The sequence below is a fragment of the Onychomys torridus genome, chromosome 13 (genome assembly GCF_903995425.1).
Source record: "Onychomys torridus chromosome 13, mOncTor1.1, whole genome shotgun sequence".
Taxonomy (NCBI): Eukaryota; Metazoa; Chordata; class Mammalia; order Rodentia; family Cricetidae; genus Onychomys; species Onychomys torridus.
The window spans coordinates 15,379,520-15,397,866 of record NC_050455.1 but is presented as its reverse complement, the minus strand read 5'-3'; the positions used below and the strand labels follow the sequence as shown (position 1 = coordinate 15,397,866).

Below are 18,347 nucleotides of genomic sequence, written 5' to 3'. Positions count from 1 at the left end.
TGCTCATGTTTTATAATCATAATTTTTATTAAAAATATATTTTGTTCATACAATATATTCCAGTCACAGTTTCCTTTCCTCCAAGACTTCCCAGACCCTTCCCACTTCCTCTTCAACCCAAATCCACATTCTTTATTTCTCTGATTTGAAAACAAACACGCAGCAGCAACAAAGACAAAACACAACACCCCAAACAAACCAGAATAGAACAACAAAATAAAAAAAAGGAGCTGAAGAAAAAGCAAAAAGAAATCACACACACACACACACACACACACACACACACACACACACACACACACCATAAACAAAATAGGAAACCATAATATATAAGCAAAAGATTTGTAATGTTAAAAAAAGAAAGTCTAGAGAAAACATTATGAGACAGAAATCCTCCCCAAATACCATTGTTTTGAGTTGGCCATTTACTGCTGGGTGTAGGGCCTGCCCATGAGTGTGGTTTGTATATACTCAATGGAAACTCTGTTGGAGAAAACTAATTTTTCTCCTGCAGTAGTTATTGATTGGAGATAGCTTCTGGGTTAGAGATGGGGGCTTGTGTTTACTTCCTTCAGCTCTAGGATCCCATCTGGTTAAGACCTGTACAGGTCCTGTGCATGCTGCTTCAGTGTCTCTGAGTTCATATGTTCACTGATCCTGCTAATTTAGAGGGCTTTGTTTCCTCCATGTACTCCATCCCCTCTGGCTATGTCTGCCTTTTCTTCATACCCTAAGCCTGAGGGATTTGATGAAGACATCCTGATTAGGACTGAGTGTTCCAAGGTCTTTCACTCTCTGTACATTTTCTAGTTATGGTCTCTATTAGTTCCCATTTGCTGCAGGAGGAAGCTTCTCTGATGATGGCTGAGCAAGATGCTGATCTCAGAGTCTAGCAGAATGTCATTAGGAGTCATTTTATTGCTATACTCTTTAATCAGTCCATTAGTATTTATTTTTCCCTATATCCATGACCTCAGGTTCTTGGCCAACAGAGCTGTGTCAAGCATGGATTTCATCTCATAGAGAAGGCCTTAAATCCAATCAGACAGTGATTGGTGACTCCCACAACTTTTGTGCCACTGCTGCACCAGCATATCATACAGGCAGGTCACCATTGTAGTTCAAAGGGCTTGCAGGCGGGTTGATATTTATCTTTCTCCTTTAGTATTGTACATAGTTGCAATACTATGAATGCTAGTCAGTAGGGATGAAGGATCTAGGTAGCTCAACTTCTCTGTCTTCAATGAGTTATGCAGGTGTTATCTTCAGCAATATGGCCTTACCATCAGTTTATGGGGGGCAACCAATACCTTGGCAATAGCCTGGGTTGTTTGGGGGCTTCCATGGGGCCCAACTGGCCAACAATTCAATTAAATGTAACCCATTTCTGGCACTGGAGGTTTCATTTGGTGGTGGGAGATATCAAGTTAGGGCTTTGTCTCCCCCATTATCTGGTGATTCCATTTGAATTTCTTTCGTGCATGTGCGTGTGTGTGTACGTGTGTGTGTGTGTGTGTGTGTGTGTGTGTGTGTGTGTGTGTGTGTGTGTATGTGTAAAGAACCTTCTACTGTAGGTATCCATATGACCCCTCAATGTGCATTTTCAAATTAAGCACAGATGCAAGTGTGTTGGATGTATAACTATACCAACGAGAGGGTCCTTCCCCTCTCCACAACTAACCAAGGTTACCACAACTTGACACAGTGATTTCCAGTTCTGAGTGAAGATGTTCTTGTGAAGCTTTCATCTCCTGAAATGTGGGGGTGCTCCTTTGCTCCTTCTGGAACTATGAAAATGGTTCACAGATTACCTTCTGGGTCGGAACACCTATGTTGAAAATCAGCGGACTTGAGTCAATGTAAGCTTGCTCCGCAGCTTGTGAAAATTTATATATCTCCCATGCAGACATCACCTGAGTTTCTTTTCCTTTCTACTCTGTTCTTGTCTCTTCTTCCTTTTATGGGCAGATTTCTAAGGTGGCCTTCACCCATGCTAAGGTTGAAGTGATCCAGTTCAAATGTTCACCCCCTACTTTCTGGCAACCCCACTTACTCAGAAAGCAACAGACATTTTTTTCCCCTTTCTTCTTTTTTTTATTGACTTCAAGTACACAGTTTAGCCATGGCTAGTATATTAACAGGGAGTCAACTACCTCAATTTTAAAACATCTGCAACATTCCAAAGAGAAACTCCAAGACTTTATCAGTCACTTCTCATCTCTCACTACTGGGTGACCACTGATCAACTGTCTCTACAAATCTGCCTATGTGGCCATCAATGTAATTGTATCATACCATATGTGGTCTTCTATGACTTCAGGCTTTCATTCAGTTCATGTTTTCAAGGTTAATCTATGTGGTAGTGTATATTCATTTCCTTTGATTACCAAGTAATATTCTGGCATGTGGATATACTATAATTTGTTTACCTGTTCATTGGTTGATGGACATTTGAGTTGTTTCCATATATTTTCATTTCTCTTGGAAACATCTAGGTATGGAATTGCTGGGTCATTATTGAACTGTTTGACATTTTCAAACTGCCAGGCTATTTTCTGAGGTGAATGCACATTAATTTACATTCCCATCAGCAATGTATGAGGACTAATGAATACATCTTTGCCTCTGAAGCCCTTTCCTTCACTCTGTCCTTGACACTAATGGGGCCTAGCACCTTGCTAACTCTCCTTGACATCCTTCCATGAGAGAGCTGGCCAGAGCGATTTCTGACCTTTCTCTACTTCTTATCTCTCTCTCAAAGGCCTTGTTATTCATCAGTCAGTGGCATTCCAATTTCCTTTGGTATACATTCTTCTTCAGGAATTGAGGTCTTTCCAACTCAGTCCCTAGCACATGAGTCAGTTATCTGTCTACTGCCCCCAGTTGTCTTATGGGTGAGTTACCACAAGATCCAGACTTAGGAGGAATTATTAGGAAGCTTAGTAGTAGTAGTATGTCAAATACCCTTCTCTCCAGACCTATAAGCATACAACTATAAGGTGACTAGTGGGACAAGGCAGTGGTGATAAAGTTCTAGTCTCTCTGTAGCCTGTGACAGCACTGTGACAATTGGTGTCTCTGCTTCATGCCTCACCTGCTTTGGCTGGCAAGAATAATTCTGGACTGGACACAGAACATGGATAGAGAATGGATAGCTTCAATCCTAATCCACATAGTAGCAACATGAATTAATGGCTAAGATACAACCCCCAACAGTTGCTGTGTGGGTTAAAAAATGAGAATGCTATCTACAAGCCTCACTTAGTAGACACTGGATAGGTGTTACTTATCTTTCCAGATCTTGTCTCCTCTAAAAGAGACCACCACTAATGCTAGAGGAATATGTAACAAGTAATCTCAAAGTATCTCAGGCTTTTCATTGAGTGAAGATTAAAACTCCATCATCTGATATTTAGCATGCCCATATTTGGGCCACCATCTGAATCCTGCCTGAATGCTGGGATTACAGGTTTTTTCCCCACACCTGGTTCTTCACAACAGAACTGTATCACAGTCTTCTTGATGATAGCTTCTTCATGATAGCTCATGATGTTAACCACTTTTCTAGAGAGGGCAATAGTACCTAATGTGTAAAGTGAGTGTCACTCAAGTGCCCAAGAACATTGATGAAGATCTGAGGACCAGTGTTAGGATTTGGCAACTCAGAACAAAGTAGCTGTGCGCCCTTGGCTATATAAGTGATAGATCCTTCCTACTGGTCTCCAAGTACCAACCACTGGTTTCCTCCCCAAGAACTCCTCACTTCATTTGGCTACTGTCCTTTCCTAGAGATACAATAGCTCCTATTATTTAGAGAAGCTATTCATATCTGGAAATGCATGTTTATTTTTTCCCTTAGGGATATCATTTTAGATAGTTTTACACAGCCTCCCCATTGTCTCCACTTCTGCAGGTGAGAAGTCTATACAGTAGCAACAGTCCTTGAGGACTACCAACTGACAAAGTCCCCTAGGAGGAAATGCATGGCTCACTCCTGAGAGATGGAAGTGGAATGTTCAATTATAGCTGAAATTCTTTAAAAATGCTTTTCTTGGAAAAGCAGATGATAGCAGATACTGTGCTGTAGAAGGGATGTGAACCTGGTAGCCAGATCTGCCACTGACAGGATGTAAGATCTCAGACAAATTACTTAGAAACAAACAACACTTTTTTTCTGTTAAAAAAAAAAATGGTGGATTAAACAGGATCTCAGGTCCATCCTGGCTACAGAGTGCTCAGATTGAAATATAAAGGACTTACAGTAGTGTACACAGGAGAGGCTGTGGACAATTTCTGGATTACATGTTTGGTTTGCATATATCTACTTCAAAATTCAGGTGTTGCTAATGTGACAATGTTAAAAAGTGGAGGGTTGGGATAATAGGCAACCTGGGCTACTTCTTTAATGGTCATAAGGCCCTTATAAAAGGAGGCTTGCCTCAATGTTAGGGTAATCTGCTAGTTAGGTATTGAGCCATATAAGGATAAAGACACCTGCCCTCTGGATGATGCAGTATAGCCAGACAACTCATTCTCGTCAGTACCGGCATCCTAGACCTAGCCTCCAGAAATATAAGAAATAAATACCTGGTCTTTATATATTTTGTTGCAGCAGCATCGATGGATTAGGAGAAGGAGCTTAACGAGCTCTTAGTGTGTTTGTGGCAAGGATGACAAGGAGGGAATATCTCAATATCTACAAATATCTACAAAGCTGAAGCCTGAGAGGCGAGAAGGCCCCCCTTCCAAATGGGGCAGAAATGTCAAGAAGCCACACAATGGGGCATTAATCTATGAAACTGGTTTTCTAGCTGTCTGCTTATCTGTCCTCTCAGGAAAAGGACTGTTTAACACATGCTCAGCTTTCTCCCCATACTCAAAGGTATCTTTGACAATTTGAGCAAACTGATTACTTATTTCATTTTCAATGTAAGAGAGAGATGATAGATGATTTTGCTTTCCCTATGTGAGCCTCTGGGAGGCAGCTGCTCAGAGGGGTTGTTCTTATTCTTGTTCATGTGGGGGTGACAAGGCTGGTCTGAAGGGAGGGAGCAAGTCAGGGTCTTTGGCTGTTTTGGGGGAACACAGGGTGTGATCTTGGAACTATGCATCTATGCAAATCCTTGCTTGGATTCTTCAAGGACCTACAACCCACCAGGAGGACCACAACTCCTATCTCTAAGTGATGGGACACATCTTTCTTTCTTGCTCAGGTGCTGTGGGGATGCTCAGGGAATGGACTCAGAAATGTGCTTAGACTGAAGTGTCCATTCTAGCAACTACAGAACCTGTAGAGTACTGATGTCTGGGTGATGGGAAAGACATGGGGCATCACTGGGAACCGCAACTGGGATGTGGCACACTATTTCCATTTTTTTCAAGTGGCTATCCACTCCTATTGTCCCAACAAGTAACAAGGAGAGATAGTACTTTGATAATTTGGGGTTCTGGACTCACTCTAAAACTCCACTGATCTGATGATGTGCAAGAGGACATGTCATTATTAAAACCACATGAGGAAAACAACAGCCATATAGACTATTTACCAACTTACCACAAACAGCTGTCAACGTTAAAACTAATATACCTTTAGCTCACTGTAGCAACTTCTGTCAGCAAATCTCTAAGATAAACCTGGTGTTGAAGCAGGACCAGTGAAAAGTGACTCTATGGGAGGGAGTCAGGCCTTCTTCAAGACACCTGAAATGTTCCAGGTAAGTCCCCACTGTGGGCAGGCTTGGAGCAGCACAAGTGTGCCTCTTGGAAGGCGGATGGCTACAAAAGGTACTCCTTGATTAATCTTGACTTTTAAATTAGTCCTTGGGCCTCACTTAAGGAGTCTAGTGGACATACTCTGGGTCCATTTCACAAACACTGATTAGTTTTTTTCTCACAGGGTGGCAGTTTGCAAGGTGGGCAATACCTTAGCTGTGGCATCCACAGTGTGTGTGCAGTATTGCTTTGAGGAAACATCTACAGGCTGGCCAAGCAAGTCCCAACCAGCCACCAAAGGGAGCATTATCAGGAGAGGTCACATGGTTCCTACTTTCTTCCCATTCTTCTGTGGGATAGGATACAATTAGCTCAAACCCAAATACTCTGCAACAACACATATATCTCAAAGGACATTGAATACAGATTACAATGTTAACGTATATTATTTAGTTAATAACAAAGCCACTAGGTTATATACATATTCCCTTCCTGCCACCCTCATGCCAATGCCCCCCCCCCCCAAATGCCTGCAGAATGGAGAAGGCAACGGCAGGGAGTGTGAAGAATGAAAATTGTGTTCATTGATACTCCCCTGAAACACTCTTTTTTTTTTTTTTCCTCTTACAAACTTCCCAAGTTGGTAAGGCACAGAAGCAATTAAATTCCATTCCCTGGCACGGCACCCAAAAAAGCCTTGAATTTTTAGTCTGTTCATAACTCTTATCAGGGTAAATAAGCTTCTTAAAGAGATCAGATTCCGTTTCTTATCCTTCTGGATACACATACTTTGGAGTAGCAAGAACACTGATGCTCAGAACAAGTGACTATGGTTATAGAAAGTCTAAGGGACTAGGTATAGTTGAGCTGCCTGTGACACACAGGACAGAGAGAAGATGGTCCTGGAAATCTAACTCACTTCTGCCACTCTGAAGACATATCCTAAAGGTGTTTTGAAATAGAACAAGTTTGTTCTAGTTCCTCTCAGGGTGAATTTGAAAAGCAAATGGGAATCTGTAATGAACTTTCAACTTCTAAAGGCAATGACGACAAGTAATTAGTCTTGCCCTTGTATTTGCCTCAGATGAAGAGTATGGAATTGAGAGTCTCGAAGGGAAGGGAGACTGGGTAGAATCAACAGGACTGAGCTCAGTCTGGAGAGAAAAGATTTAGATCTAAGCCAATAAGGATGCTCAGCAAGCTTTTCTAGACTCTGCACCCAGGGGCAGTTGAACTAGGAGCACTCATCCTTATGGAGTGGGGCAGGGGCGGAAGAAACCTGTGACCTGCAGCCATTGGATACCACTCTCTCTCTAGTGCCATCTTCCCTAGACACAACCACGGAGGAAGTTCACAAGAATACCTGGAATTGGAGTCAACAAGAAACATCTGTCACAGGACATGGAGGGATGGTTGCCTGGACACTGGTAGATTTTCCCAGGCTGCCATCTCATGTGTGGTTTAATGCCACAGTCTGGCTGGGAACTTCCCTGTAATCCATTGAACTTTTTGGTGGAAGGAGTGGCAATGACCATGTTGATGATCACTATGACTCACATGTATTTGGTCCCAAGTAATGGTGATATTAGGGTCACTAACTCCAATTTCAGAATGAACAGCCACACTTAGTTAGTGAAGAGAGAAAGGGTGAAGAAGGAAGAACTCTTCTGAAGTAGACACGTTCCTTATGTAAGGAAAGAGCCAACTTTCTGCAGCAGTAAGTTGAAGCTATTCCTAAAATGACACTAGATATCCATGGTGTCGGACATGCAGAAAGTATTCTAAATTTCTCATCTGTTCGGCACAGAAAACATCCTATGCCTAAGCCCACCTCCTTTAGCCTGTTTTCTGATTGGTCTGACAAAAAACACCCTGATTTGTTAGAATGATTTCCGTATTCAATACTTAAAAGGATGCCAGTAAGATGGGTCCCTGTGAAAGAAGAGACTCAGTTGCTTTGCAATCAAGTAATTTAACATCCTACATCAGTATGTAAAGGAACTCAAACATTTCCTATGAAATTATGTAGCATGTGCTTCAGAGTCATATGAAAAATATGTCTTCCAGAATCTGATTCTCCTCCAGGTCTTCAGGGCTCCAGCGTGTCCCCACTTTCTTCCAGGTAGATTTCTGAGGGGTAGGTCGGAAAGTGTTCCACACTCCTGCTGCTCTGGAGGGATGGGGATGAGATTTGGGAGCAGAATTTGGGCTCAGGGACTGAACCAAATCCAACAGAGATGTCTCATACCTGTAAGACAGTCCAGACAAAACAGGATCAGACATTTAGAATACGAGGAACCCAAAGCCCTGCAGAGGTGCCCAGGGCAAGAGTTTGCCAGAAATCTCACCATGGGGAAACTTTAGGGGAAAATGCCCCAGGGTGGTCTTGAGAACAAGGCCCCTGCTACTGTCTGCAAGCTTTATTCTTCTGCTCACCCCACCAGTCCTTTCTAACTTAGGGAGAAAGACTGTAGACTAGGAAGAGTAGTCTTGATAATAGTGATGATATCACCTATGCCAAACTAGGCTGAGGCAGACAGTGGCTCCATCACCTGCAGGGTGCAAGCTTCTCTGCTGCAGGAAATGTTTCATATGGCTTGTAAGTGATACAGTACTTCTTGTATGGGATGGATGAGACCTTCAAGAAAAGGAGCACTCAGAATGCTTACTGAACAATGAATGGGTCTTTGACATATTTGGACTAATTTTCTTATTTTATGGGTGAGGATACTGAGGTCCAGAAAGATGATTCAAGTGGTTTGAACCAAGGCCCCCTTGACTTCCAAGAGTAGTGTCTTCAGTTTTTCTACAAATACCAACAAATACAACAGTGGTGACATATGCCTTTAATCCTAGCACTGGGTGGGGGCAGAGGCAGGTGAGTTTGAGGTTAGGTCTACAGTGAGTTCCATGCCAGCCAGGTCTACATAGTGAGATCATATTAAAAATGAATAATCAATCAAAGACAGCAAAAGAAAGATTGTTGTCTTACTATATATTAGTTTGCTGTAACTAGTAATAAGCTACCTGAAAGCATGTTATCTTTTTCTCCAACAAATTAACCTAATCTAATGCACCATCTTTATTGATCTGCTGTTGTTATAGAAATTCCCGTTCTCTGAAAGAAACATGAAATCATGGATTACATCATGGTAGATGAATCAAAAAGTTTGTGGTGAGCAGGGAACAGACTGCTCCTCATAGATAATTTCAAGTGCATTTTTACTATTATAAAAGTCCAAATAACTTGGCAAGTCAAAAAGACAGCAAATGCCAAAGATTAAAGAGCAAACCTCAAGAACCACCCACTTTAACCAAGAGCTATATATGTCATAAAGCAAAGTACAAATGAATTCCCACATGATGTCACATTAAGTATCAGAAAAGAACAGTGTCTTCATCAGCTCACATTATGTGGGCGGTAGTTCAGTGTGTTAAAATAATATGATAGACACTGCAAAGTTATTAGCTTGGTCTATTATTGTTTGGTATCTGAATAATAAGAGGACACACCACTTACCCAGACTCACAAAAGACCATCCCTTGAAACATCTAGTCCCATGTGTGTTTTAGGCACAGACATGAATCCCATTGCTTCTGAACTCACAGAGCTTCATCATGGGAGAGTGATGAGCAGAGGGCCTACGCTGTCTGCTCTACCAGTCCCATCCTTGCCTGTGATGGTGTGGCACTAATTCTATTCCTCTGGAGATAGATCCTACTCTCCATTTGTTTGCTCCCAAACTAGTAAGATGCAGGTACAAAACTCGAGAGGACACACTCTGTGTTGATTTGGTTTGGCTCCAAACTGCCAAATTTAGAGCCAGTCTGACAGTGTGTGCTGGAATAGTCTAAAGACAAATTATTTCTGGGCTCATTCCTCAGGTTGTCCTTGATGAGAAGAGCCTTTCCATAGGCTGCTTCCATGAGAAGTATCCCTCCTTAGCCTTCCCTGAATGAGAGCTCCCTTCCCCATGCTGCCCCAATGAGAAGCTCCTCTTCATTGGATGCCCATGATGAGCAACACTATTCCATAGGATGCTCCTGATGAAAAGCATCTCTCCATTTGCTGCCCCAAACAAGAGGAACCTCTCCATAGGATGTTACAGATGAGATATTTACAATGACATATTTCCATCCCCTTCCAATATTCTGTGATTTCTTTAGGCCTCTCTGACTTTCATTTAAATCACCAACCCTGCTCTTCTCCTGCCAGGGTTCAGTCCTTAGCTCTCATCTCTCAGGTGATTTTTATCCACTCTCATGACTTTTGCAAGGATCTATATATCAATGACTACTGAACACAGCTATCAACACTGGCCTTGAAGTCCTAGAATCACACAGTCAACTGATACCTGATACTTTTACTCAGATGTGCAATAGGAATTTCAAAATATCCAAAATAGAATTTGGCATTTTTCTATAATCCTCCTCCTTTCTATCAACTTAGCACAGCTATCCTACCTGTGCCAGAGAGATGGCTCAACTGTTAAGAGTATAATGCTCTTACAGAGGACCTGAGTTCAGTTCCAACATCCACGTGAAGCAGCTCACGACCACCTGTGACTGCAGCTCCAGGGGAATCCAATGCTCCTGGGCTCTGCAGGACCTGCACTTACATGCACAGATCCAGATACATACACACATATGCATAATTACAAATAGTAGAAATAACTCTTTTTTTTTTTTTTTTGAGCTGAGGATCAAACCCAGGGCCTTGTGCATACCAGGCAAGCACTCTACCACTGAGCTAAATCCTCAACCCATAGAAATAACTCTTTAAAAACCCTTGGTCCCTACCTGTGTTATATCCTCTACTTAGGAAGTCCTTCCAGATTGTTCTCACTCTCTCCATCCATGAATGGTTTTGTTAAATTTCACCTCCTCAAAGCTGGTCTTCCAAAACAACTATTATTTCATAGACATTTTGTTTTATGATATTTTATTTTCCTTACTCAATAAAATATAACTTACACAGTTATGTTATAATTATCCTTATATGCATACACACATACATTTTTTGTTGTTTGTCTCCTTCAATAATATGTGATTCATACAAGTTTTGCTGTAATTGGAAAAGATCACCACAGGACAGTTTACATGTACATACTGCTTTGACTTAGAGTTTTTGGTTGAATTTATTAAGAAATAATATCAGACCTGTAGCAAAAACTAATCTCAAAACTTCAATGTTCTATAATAGTTATCAAAGGAGACTTTTCTCCTTCAGGAAAAATTCAGTGTCAGTTCTGAATTTACATAAAAATTACCCAAAAAACCTTGAGCACTGCTAAGCTTCTGAACTACTGTCACAGGTCAGGGTACTTCTCCTTTACTTCTGAGAAAAAACCATGGAACCGATGGCATCAAATTGTGTGACAAGTGAGTTTTTCCACCAGTGCTACTGATTCACTAACACAGAGAAAATTCAAATGCTTTCCCTTAAAGTAGTCACTGCTGAACGACACAATGAACAACCAGAAACTGAATGCCTTACACTTTCACAAGACTGTAAGCAAGGCCTTCTTTTCTTCTTGTAGTTCATCTGACTCACCTATAGGCTGAATTAGTGCTGTCTCAACTGTTTTGGAAACATTCTTGTCTCCATTCCACACAAGCCATCCACAGAGGAGAAGGATTTAGTTACTGTCCCTGTCGCCAGTGGAATACTCTAACTTTGGTCATGCCAACAAGACTAAAAGAAAACATCATAAATAGTTTGCCTCTCTGACCATCTGCCCCTTTCTTAACAGCTTTCGATACTGCAAGAGCCCTTACTTTAAATCACAAAACAAAACAAAACTCTCTCCTACTCAGCAGGATGCCCTGTGAACATAAGCCAGCTACGCTTACTCAGACTTAAGTCAGAGAATTTGTTTTGCTCCATTGAGGTTCCTAAGCTGTGGTTGGTCCTGAAGCGTAATTGTATGGTTAGCCTCACTGTTTGTCCTCCTGTGCTCTGTTAAAGGCTGTCAGAAAACTGTTGTTGATATCTCATGGTCTTTACGAATTCAGGTGAGAGGACAGTCTAGTCCCTGTTACTCTATTTTGCTTGTAAGCAGAAGCTCCCCTCCCCCACAAAGATCTTTATCTGAAATAAAAGGGATTTAAGTACATGCTTTCTTGTGGTATTATGGTTTTGCCACTGGAGACATTTGACCTTGTCTGCAAATGTTCATTCTTTTGAAAACTGATTTAGGATTGTATTGTGGAGTGCCAGAACCTAACAGATCTCTCAGAATACCCACATTAAAGTTATAATTAGAAATATGCTTGCTAATCATGTAATGGCAATCCACACTTCTAGTTACTCAGGGAGAAAAAGGATACATATGGTATTTGTTGAATGAAAGAGATCTCAGTGGCAAATAATCAAGTTTTAAAAAGTATATAAATGTAATCCAAACAAACAACAAGTTTTAACTAACAGAGGCACCAGTGTACAATTCATAGTAGTCACAGCCCAAACATCACAATCCTTGCATACACATGTAATTGCATGTGATTGCCATATAAACAAGTAGAAATATGTCACCAAGTTGCTCCTCCAGAGGGGCTCCATGGCACACAGCACAGGAGGGAAAGAGAAGAGCAGTAGAATGTAGCAACCCACCATGCCTAAGGGGATAGGCAATGTTTCCATTTAGAAACCAAGTTTTGCTACCAGGAAAGGAAAGGGAGCAGAAAGAAAAAAATTAAGTTGAAAAGTTCTTGATTTCCCTTCCCACCAAAGAGTTTAGAAGGCTTTCAGAAATCCCTTTGAAAGAAAAAAGTAGAAAGCAAACAGAAAATTTGTAGAGGTTCCAACATAAGGATTACAGGAATTTTTAGAGTTATCTTTAAAGTACTCTGGTTAATCAGGGAAATGCAAATCAAGATGACACTGAGATACCATCTTAACACCTGTCAGAATGGTTAAGATAAAAAACACTGATGACAGCTTATGTTGGAGAGGATATGGAGTAACGGGAACCCTCCTCCACTGTTGGTGGGAATGCAAACTTGTCCAGCCACTCTGAAAATGGCGGTTTCTCAGAAAAGTGAAAATCAACCTACCTCAAGACCCAGCAATACCACTATTGGGCATATACTCAAAAGATGCTCAGTCATACCACAAGGACCCTTTCTCAACTATGTTCATAGCAGCAGTGTTCATAATAGTCAGCACCAGGAAATAACCTAGATGCCCCTCAACTGAAGAATGGATAAAGAAAATGTGGTACATTTACACAATAGAGTATTACTCAGCAGTAAAAAACAATGACATCTTGAAATTTTAGGCAAATGAATGGAACTGGAAAAAATCATCCTGAATGAGGTAACTTAGACCTAGAAAGACAAACATGGTATGTACTCATAAGTTGATATTAGATGCAAAGCAAAGGATAACTAGGCTACAATCCACAACCCCAGAGAAGCTAGGTAAAAAGGAAGGCCCCAGGAAGAGGAAATAGTTAAGATCTCCTGGGTAAACTGGAGAGGGGGAGGGTAAAAAGGAGGAGAAGGGGAAGGTGAAAAGGAGGAGAAGGGGAATGGGAACACGAGGGATTAAGATGACCAAGCTGGGGAGGGATGGAGTGGGAAAGCAATGGAAGAGATATCTTGATAGAGGGAGCCATTATGGAGTTAGGGAGAAACCTGGTGCTAGGGAAACTCCCAGAAATCCATAAGGATGACCCCAGCTAAGACTTAGCAATAGTGGAGAGGGTGCCTGAGCTGGCCTTCCCCTCTATTCAGACTGGTGACTACCCTAACTGTCATAGAACCTACATCTTGTAATGATGGAAGCAGATGCAGTGATCCATAGCCAAGTACTAGGCTGAGTTCAGTCAAAGAGAGGGATGATGAGGGATCATATGAGCAAGCGGGTCAAGAATATGATGGGGGAAAAAAAAACAGAGACAACTGACCTGAGCTAGTGGGAGCTCAAGACTCTGGATTGACAGCTGGGGAACCTGCAGGGGACCGAAATGGGCCCCCTGGATGTGGGTAACAGTGGTGTGGCTTGATCTTTCTGTGGGACCCCTGGTAGTGGGATCAGGACTTACTTCAGGAGCATGAACTGGCTTTTTGGAGCCCATTCCCTATGGAGGGATATCTCACTCAGCCTTGATGCAGAGGGGAGGGGCTTGGTCCTGCCTCAACTTCCTATGCCAGACTTTGTTGACTCCCCAAGAGAGGCCTTACCTCCCATGAGGCATGAATGGGGGATGGTATGGGGAAAGTGAAGGGTGGAAGAAAGGGAGGGAGGGGAAATGGAGGTTAGTATGTGAAATGCAAATTTTTAAAAAAGTACTCTGGTTAAATATAAAAGAATCTAAACTTCTGCTCCTTAATTTCTTCCCTTAGTCTCCCTACTCAGTCATCTTCTACATATGTTACTGAAGACTGTAAGCCATAGGAAACCACATTACTCTTCAGACAACTAAACCTGCAGCTTCTCGTCTGTACCTTGTTTTCTCTCATGCTACAGTGGAGAGGTTCTGGCCCTTCCCATCGTGACACTCCAAGGACCCAAGGACTTCCATCACTTGTCATCGTCTCTGTCTGCCCCTCTCAATTGTGCCATTACTTTTAGTGTCCAAGCATACATTAGTATCTTCCAGTATTTTAAAAATATTCTTCCATAAATTCCTCAAATGCCAAGGAAACAATGAAAAACTCTGTAACCCCAGTTCCAGCCAACAGTCAACAATGGCTACCATAACCAAGTGAAAGATTGATGAGGACCTTTATAACACATCAGCATCAGGATGACATTATTCAGGGCCACTGATCCATCTTAAAATCACTAGTACCCATTTCTTTCTTGATATGTGACAACAGAAGGCACATACACACTGTGACCTGTGAAGGATCCTTCCTATGAAAAACTTGCACTTAACCAAACCTCCAGATACACCTGTCAATTCACATGGAATATATAGTACAGAGAAAGACAAAGATGCCTCAAGCATATGATGAGCTGAGAAGTAGAATGTGAAAATTTTTCTGACAAATGACTTAGTTACGTAGACAAATAAAAACGAAGGAAACTATAACAGATTTTAAAAAATGCTTAAAGGATCTATTAGCCACATGCCGTATGTGGTGGTTTGAATTAGAATGGCTCCCGGGGCCCTGCGGCTTTCTTGGGCAGCACAGTAGAGTTGATCCTGAGGGCATGAGAGTGGGATAGCTGGTACTGCCTTCCTCATCTGTGGTGTGGTGCTGGGTTCGAGGAAAAGATGCCCTCCCCTCTACTGCCTCCAGCTAGCAAGGTAGCCGCCCCTCCTGTTTACAAGCTGCAGTACTTGGGATGTCTCAAAGCATTTCAAACTTAATTTTCTCAAAAACAAAGTCCTCAGTTTTATCCCACAACTACCAGTTTCCTCATAGCTGAATCTACTTCCTCCTCCTCTAATTTTTCCATTAACACAAATAAATGTGCAGAAAAGCAAGCAAGCAAGCAAGCAAGCAAGCAAGCAAGCAAGCAAGCAAGCAAGCACATTTTCATCCATTCTACCACCACAGTTCCAAACCATAGTGTCACCCTTGACACCTCCTTTAAAGGCCTTGTTGGTTCCACACCCTAAACACATTGTGGTATTGACTGCTCTTATTCTATTTCAACTCTTGGGTCCCAATTATTATGGGCTATCATCTATGCACTACAGCTTCCAAGAGTTCTCCATTTTCATTCCTGCTCTTCTCAATAATGCAGCCAGTTTGGGCACAAAACAGATTCTGTTACTCCTGCAATGGTATTCCTTTGCTCTTGTACAGAACAGCTAACAAGGGCAAGCTGATGGCTAGTTTATGTGCCAACTTGGCTGAGAAATGGTGCCTAGTTTGGCCAAGCTCTGAGGTACATGTTGCTGTGCACATATTTTTTGGATATATTTAACATTTACAGTCAGTTGGATTTTAGTAAAGCAATTTCCCTTCATGATCCCAATGAGTTAGAGACCGCAAGAGGAGAGGCATTAGGGAACAAACCACACCAGCAATTACTACAACCACCGAAGTTTAGACGTCTCCTACAGGAGGAGGAATGCTACTTCACATCACACGACGGAAGTGCTGCCTCAGTTTCCAGCCTGTTGACGTCTGTGGGTTTCAGATTGTTAGCCACCATGAATTGTGTAAGTTGATCCCTTCAGAATACATTGAATCTTATTTATTGTCTTTGTTTTGCTGAAGATACCTAATGAATACAGGTGGCAAGATCCTGGCTTCTCCTTTCCCCCTTTACTCCTTACAACCATCTTCAATTTTAGAATGCCGTTGCTCCTTCAATCTCTTCCTCTACTCTTTCTAAATGAAAAGGGCACACACTGCGTCTATGTATAGTAGAAAATGAATCGTGTAAGACAAACAATTGAATTTCAATCATCCTCCCATTCTTCTCTTGGATAACTATTACTCATCCTGCTAGAGATCAACTAACACCTTCAGAAAAGCCATCCTTAACACCAGCAACTAAGGTTAAATTACAAAGCTGAGTTTTAGTTCATAATCCTCTGATCTTTTCTTTCACAGCATTGGTCGTAACTGATAGGATTTTATTTGTATGAGTCTGTCTGGCATGTTTCCTCAGCAGACTGGAAAGAGTGAGGACAAGGATCAAATGGCTTTCTTTGTCTTGCCACTGGGCCTTAATGACCAGCACTCAGTAAACAATCTGTCAAATTACATTGTTCTAATTATTTTCTTAAACATTTTAATTGTTCAAATAAATATAGGAGTCAGAACATGATGGCTTGCTCCTGTAATCCCAGCACTTGGGAGGCAGAGGCAAGAGTACAGCTACCAGTTTCATGCCAGTCTAGTCTCTACACAGCGAGTCTCAAGTCATTAGGGGCTATCACATGGCTACAGAGTTAGATTCTGTCCCAAAGGTAAAGAAAGGATGTGTTTACACTTATAAAAATTCTGGCAAAGATAAAGATAATAAAGGACAGCAGTGTCATAAGGATGTAGGGTCTCTTATTTACTGACAGGGGAAGCGCAAACTGGTGTAGCCACTATGGAAATGACAAATTCTCAAAAAGCTAAAAACAGATCTACCATATGACTCAGCTATACTACTCTTTGCCCCAAAGAACTCTATATTCGACAGCAGAGATACTTGCTTGGCCCCTTGGCCACTGTGGTGGTTTGAATAGGAATGGCCCCACAGACTCATGTGTGTGCATGCTGGCCCATAGGGAGCGGCACTATTAGGAGTGTGGCCTTGTTGGAGGAAGTGTGTCACTGTGGGCTTTGAGGTCTCATAAGCTCAAGTCTGGCCATTGTGACAGTTTTTCATTCTGCTGCCTGAGGATCAAGAGGCAGAACTCTCCAACTTCTTCTACAGTCTTTCTGAATGCTGCCATGTCCCACCATGATGGACTAAACCTCTGAACTATAAGCCAGCCTCAATTAAATGTTTTTCTTCATAAAAGTTGCCATGGGCCAGGCAGTAGTGGCACACGCCTTTAATCCCAGCTCTCGGGAGGCAGAGCCAGGTGGATCTCTACGAGTTCCAGGCCAGCCTGGGTTACAGAGTGAGTTCCAGGAAATGTGCAAAGCTACACAGAGAAACCCTGCCTCAAAAAACAAAAACAAACAAGCAAACAAACAAAAAAAAGAGTTGCCATGGTCACAGTGTCTCTTCACAGCAATAGAAGCCCTAAGACAGCCATGCTTATTGTTAATAGTCAAACTAGCTAGAAAGGAAACAGTTTAATGTCCATAAATTGATCAATGGATAAGAAAAACGTGGTACTGACACACAATGGAATACGATCCAGTTCTAAATGAAAAATAAAATAATGAAAGCTTCAGGCAAATGAATAGAGCTACAAAGTATTACACGAGTAAGCTGACCTAGGAAGGCAAACATTTAGCCTTGACTCTTTACACGTGAAAGTACAACTTGCAGTAAGTATGGAAGCTAACAAAGTAGAAGGGGACTACTGGAGGAGGGAGGGAGAAAGAGCTCTAGACAGGTGGATAACAGGACTCAGTGCTATCAAGGGGGACAAGGAATAAACAAGGGTGAGGATGAGACTTAAGTAGGGAGGGCTTGGGAGGGCAATGCAGGTGGGAAGCCATAAATAACAAGGTATTGGAAAAAGCCACAGGGAAACCATTATTTTACAAGCTTTCTAACACACACACACACACACACACACACACACACACACACACACACACACACACACAGAGAGAGAGAGAGAGAGAGAGAGAGAGAGAGAGAGAGAGAGAGAGAGGGATTGATTGATTTAGTTGGAGTTACAATCCACACAGGAATAATGATCTCTCCAGGGGCCATAAACTATCAAAAAACAAAACAAAACAAACAACAACAACAAAACACTGCCAGGCAAGAACCTTTCTGGTTATTGGTCAGGGGTTCCAAATGATCCCCTAAACAATACCAAGTATTGCCACTGCGCTTGGCTGCCTGCCGTTATTTGAGGGTAAGACCCTATTGCTGAAGATATTACATCCTTTTGTCACAGGACTTGGAGAAATCAAGGTGGTACTGACCTGGCTGCCTCCTCCCTAAGGACTAGCTCTCTTAGTGTCAGACAGGGGGATAAAAGTTCCAAGAAAATATCCACACAATCCAGAGGATTTTTAGTGCAAAGCTGCTCTAAATCCTGCAG

At 41.9% G+C, this 18,347-nt stretch overlaps 1 protein-coding gene across 5 annotated transcripts in view; it reads right to left on the bottom strand.

The window, feature by feature from the left end:
* Nucleotides 1-1,528: 1,528 nt before the first annotated feature.
* Kiaa1328 (KIAA1328 ortholog) overlaps nucleotides 1,529-18,347 on the bottom strand; it is a 286,471-nt gene continuing 269,652 nt past the window's right edge. For all 5 annotated transcript variants that reach the window (XM_036204391.1, XM_036204393.1, XM_036204392.1 and 2 more), the window contains one exon: nucleotides 1,529-7,960. In XM_036204391.1, the coding sequence (XP_036060284.1) occupies nucleotides 7,756-7,960 (205 nt within the window). In that variant the 3' untranslated portion in view covers nucleotides 1,529-7,755. The remainder of the gene's footprint in view (nucleotides 7,961-18,347) is intronic.